The sequence below is a fragment of the Plasmodium reichenowi genome, chromosome 13, assembly GCF_001601855.1.
Source record: "Plasmodium reichenowi strain SY57 chromosome 13, whole genome shotgun sequence".
Taxonomy (NCBI): domain Eukaryota; phylum Apicomplexa; class Aconoidasida; order Haemosporida; family Plasmodiidae; genus Plasmodium; species Plasmodium reichenowi.
Window position 1 is genome coordinate 2,411,740 of NC_033658.1, and position 5,113 is coordinate 2,416,852.

The 5,113-nt window shown below is 16.8% G+C and overlaps 1 protein-coding gene across 1 annotated transcript; it reads left to right on the forward strand.

Moving 5' to 3' along the window:
• Positions 1-2,074: 2,074 nt before the first annotated feature.
• PRSY57_1362900 (hypothetical protein) lies at positions 2,075-4,579 on the forward strand (the record flags this gene model as incomplete). The annotated part of the gene is made up of 1 exon (XM_012909549.2): positions 2,075-4,579. The coding sequence occupies one exon, from the start codon at positions 2,075-2,077 to the stop codon at positions 4,577-4,579; it is 2,505 nt and encodes an 834-aa protein (XP_012765003.2).
• Positions 4,580-5,113: the final 534 nt, after the last annotated feature.

The window sequence follows — 5,113 nt, forward strand, 5'->3', positions numbered from 1 at the left end:
ATTTTTATATATTTATATATTTTTAATTTTTTTTTTTTTCTAAAATTTAATTTTTTTTTTTTATTCTTTTTTTATAAAAAAAAAATTTTTTTTTTTTTTTTTTTTTTTTTATTTTTTTTTTTTTTTTTTTTATATATAATTTTTTTTTTTTTATTTTATATCTATCCTTTTAATAAATGGAGTTGATATATTAATTCATCGCTTTACATTGAAAGTAGTATAACTTAAAACTTAAAAGAAAAAAAAAAAAAAAAAGACCAAAGAAAAAGGAAAATTATGAATAAAACATTGTTTTCAATTTAATATAAATGAATAAATAAATAAATAAATAAATATATATATATATATATATATATATATATTATATTTGTGGTATAATTATATAAAATAGATATTTTGTATGTTCAACGTATTGACTTTATGTACACGTTATTTATAACGAAAAAAAAAGAAATATTAAATAATGTATACATGTCCAATTGGATATTTTTTCACTTTTATATTGTGAAAATAATATATATATGTAATTTTAAAAAAATAATGATAAATAAATATGAGGAACTGTTGTTTTGTTTTTTCTCTTTTTTCTATAATTTTATTATTTTATAATGTTATAGATACATATATATATATATATATATATATATATATATATTAAGATGGATATGAAATATATATATTTCTCAGAAGTATTTAAAAAAATAATATATATGTTTATATAATATATTATTTTAAAAGTTGTCCAAAAAATATTTATATTTTTAAAATTATCTATTGTGAGGAATTTATACTTTATTTTTTTTTTTTTTTTTACTTTTCAATAACATACATTCATTATTTATTAATAAAATATATATATAATATATATATTGAAAAATTGTTTTAATTTGCCTATTATTAAAAATAAATATATAATAGAAAAAAAAATAAGAAAATATAAAATAACAATTTGGTTTTCTAATAATATTAAATATGTTATATTATATTAAATATATGTATATATATATAATATAATATAATATAATATAATAATGATATTTATTTTATTTTTATAACAGTACTAAGTAATTTTTTTCAAGTCCTATTTTTAAATAAACCTTTTATGCATTTCATTATACAAATATTATAAAATAATGGAAAAGAAAAGAAAAAAAGAAATAAAAAAAAATAAAAAAAATAAATAAAAATATAACAGAAATATAAAAAATATATATGAAAAATATAACAAAGATATATGAAATAAATAACAAAGATATATCAAAAAAATAACAAAATAATACAAATATTTATATTTATATTTATGTTTATATTTATGTTTATATTTAAGTTTATATTTATGTTTATATTTATGTTTATATTTATGTTTATATTCATGTTTATATTTATGTTTATATTTATATAAAAGGATTGTATTTATTTAAAAATCGAAAGAAAATATTTACGTTTCTTCAAACAGAAGAAGAAAAAATAAAATAACTTTTAACATTTTTTAGAAATAACATTTTGAATATAAAAAAATTAAAACGTATAATGTCATTTATTCTTAATAAATATTAATTTTATTATATATTAAAAATAAAAATAAAAAAATATTTGAATGAATAATTTCTCCTTATTTTATATTTCGAAAATGGTAATATGAAAAAACAAAATATACCATATCTTAAATATTATTATATTCATTTGATAAAAGAAATATATATATATATATATATAAATATATTATATATATTTTATTATTTTATGCCGATATGTGTAATTAAATATATATAAAACATAATACAGACAAAAAAAGTGAAGGCATGCAAATATGTAAAATAATGTATCGTTATATAAAATATGAACAAATATAAATGTACACTAAATAAATAAATAAATATATATATATATATATATATGTATATTTTATTTAATTTTTTTTATTTTATCCTAACATATATATATATATAAATATATATATGTGTGTGTATATGTTTATATTTTGATTATATTACTTTGCAAGATATATAACTAGTAGTATAATACAAATGATATAATAATGCATTAGATGATGAGGTAATTATGTATAAAAAGAATGGAAAATCGAGAATGCGAAATAAGAATATTTAACGGGACTAGTTGTTGTTTTTATAGATATATGCATTCAGTAAAACATGGAGTATGGTTAATTAATCCTCCTGAATGTTTAAAAAGTAAAGGGGAAGAAAAATGTATAGCTAAATTTACGAAAACTATGGGTAATTTTTATGGTATATTACAATATTGTGTAGTTATAAATAGTGATGAATATATTTTGAATGCTCGTTTTGATATACCATTATTAGGTGATAATACAGCTACATCGATTATTGGTTTGAATATAAAGAATGAAGATAAACAAATTTTATCGCAACAGAATTATTTTTTAGTAAAGTATAGTTTTGATAATACTTATAACAGTAAGTTTTATATTAACATTGTTGAAACTGAAGAAGGACATAGATTTATTGAATACCATAAGAAGAAATTAAAGAAAGGTCTGCTTCGTGTATTACACATACGGACATTAGAAGAAAAGGAAAAATTACGTAAAGAAAATATGAATAATAATTTAAGAATAAACAATTGCACGAATATTATTAGTAATAATAATAATAATAATAATAATAATAATGATAATAATAATAATTATTATTATAATAATGAAGATAATTTAACAAATGATAAATTAATACATAATTATCATCGTGATAATGATATATTAGATATATTACCATTAAGTTTTATTATTAATATAAAAAATTATGAATGGAAAAAAAGACTTAGAAAAGCACATAAATCTTTATATATAATAATTATAAATTTTACTAGACAAACATTAAATTTAATAGATAGTAAAGGTATGAAATCTGTTGAATTGAATGAAGGAAATTGGATTGAATTACCTAATGAGAAAATCTCTTCATTACGTTCTTGTGAATTTGGATGTAATAGTGATGGTATGTTTTCAAGTATCAGTGGTTTTTGTAAATACAATTTTATGAACGAATCATGTTATTTAAATATATTATGGAATATTAATAGTGTTAATTCAAAAATTAAATGTAATATTAAAAATACTAGTAAATATACAATTATAAAAAATGTAGAATTATATAATGAATGTACTGCTGTATTTCATATCCTAGAATATTATTATTATCCTCCAATAAAAATATTAGAATGCAGAGCTTTAACAAATAATGTTATTAATAATTATAATATAAATAAAGATAATATTGATAAAAATATTAATTCCATATACCAATGTAGTATTAATGTTATTAGACAATTTTGTCAATATCTTCTGAATAATAATACATCTCAAGAAAATAATTCAAATGATGAAGATTTCATGAATTCATCAAATTTACAAAAGAAATTTGTATATAATGATGACGACGATGATTTAAAATTTATAAATAATAATATGTCTTCTTTTCCAAAGATTAATAAAAATGCAATTTCTCTTTATACAAACAAAGGCAATGAAATAATTCCTAGTAAAAAAAAAAAAAAAAGAAATCAGAAGAATCCTTATTATAATAGCAAAGTGTCAGTTGCTTCAGAAGATATTTATAAAAAAGGGGAAAAATATATATATAACAGCGAATATGAAAATGAAAATGATAATGATAATAATAAAGATTCTTGTCATTTTAATGAGGAGGAAAATGAAGAATTAGAAGAAGATGGAGATTTTTTAAATATCGATCATTTAAAAAGTAGTACTATACAAGAAAAGAATTTAGAAATTTTAAAAAAAAGAAAAGCATGTTCAAACAATATGAATATTAATAGAAAGAATATATTTACGAATATTAATATAACGTGTGGACGTGATTTTTTTTGTTACATGCATGGGAATAATTATTCTAATAACATACCTATAAATTCATATTTATATATATCTTGGAATATAGGAAATGTCATATATAGAAATTTATATAATTCAAGTGAAAATATAATAATAAATGCTCATAGTTTGTTAAGTAGTCATAATATTAATGATGATGTTATATTAAAATTGAATATAGATGAAAATAATAGAAGGCTTTACCCATCAAATCTAATACATAGTTTATTAATGAATACAGAAAGTAATATATATATAAATAATGAATATGTTATATTAGATATCATTTTAAGTATATTCCATATTATATCAACTAATTTATCACCTATTATTGAAAAAATATTGGATGCAGAATATGGTACTAGGTGGATTATGGATAGCAAAATACCAAAAAGTAATATATGGGAAAAATCAAAAGGAAAAAATGAATTAGACATTGAAGGAATTATACATATCATTACAACCTTCTGGATAGATATATTTGAAAAGCGTATTAAAAATTTAGAAATTATTCAAAATTTACAAAAAGCATCGATTTTTTGGTCAAATCAAGAAATAGATCAATTTGATCAAGACTTTGTCAAAAAATTAATCGAAAGCTCTTCCTTGCTTTTAAAGCTCTTCGGAGATTATAACACAGCAAAGAGTATTGAAAAGTTGTATTACAATAAATATTCCATTTTTAATGACTTTTGCGTGGACTAAGATTATATATATATATATATATATATATATGTATTTATGTATGTATTTATATATGTGTATATATTTCACATTTTTTTTTTTTTTTTTTTTTTAATGGGTTATCCATAAATACATGCTCATGTGGATATTTAACAAAATTTTCTTATGATACATATTTGGGTATTTAACCATTTATTTTTATATTGATCTATAAAAAAAGCATTCATATTGTGATATATAATTTATTCTGTTAAAAAATTTATGTCATTATTTATTATTATTTCTTTATTTATTATTTTTTTTTTTTTTTGTTTAAATTTTTAAAAGATTATATTCCATTTTTTGCCATTATTACATGAATTTTTTTTTTTATTCCTTTTATATTTATTTATTTTTTTTTTTTTGTTATTCCGCATCTCATTTGTGATGTACTATATTATCCGTTTTTTTTTTTTTTTTTTTTTTTTTTTTTTTTTTTTTTTTTTTTTTTTTTTTTTTTTTTGTTTTTTTTTTTTTTAAAAAAAATTTTTTTTTTTTTAAAAAAAAAAAAAAAAA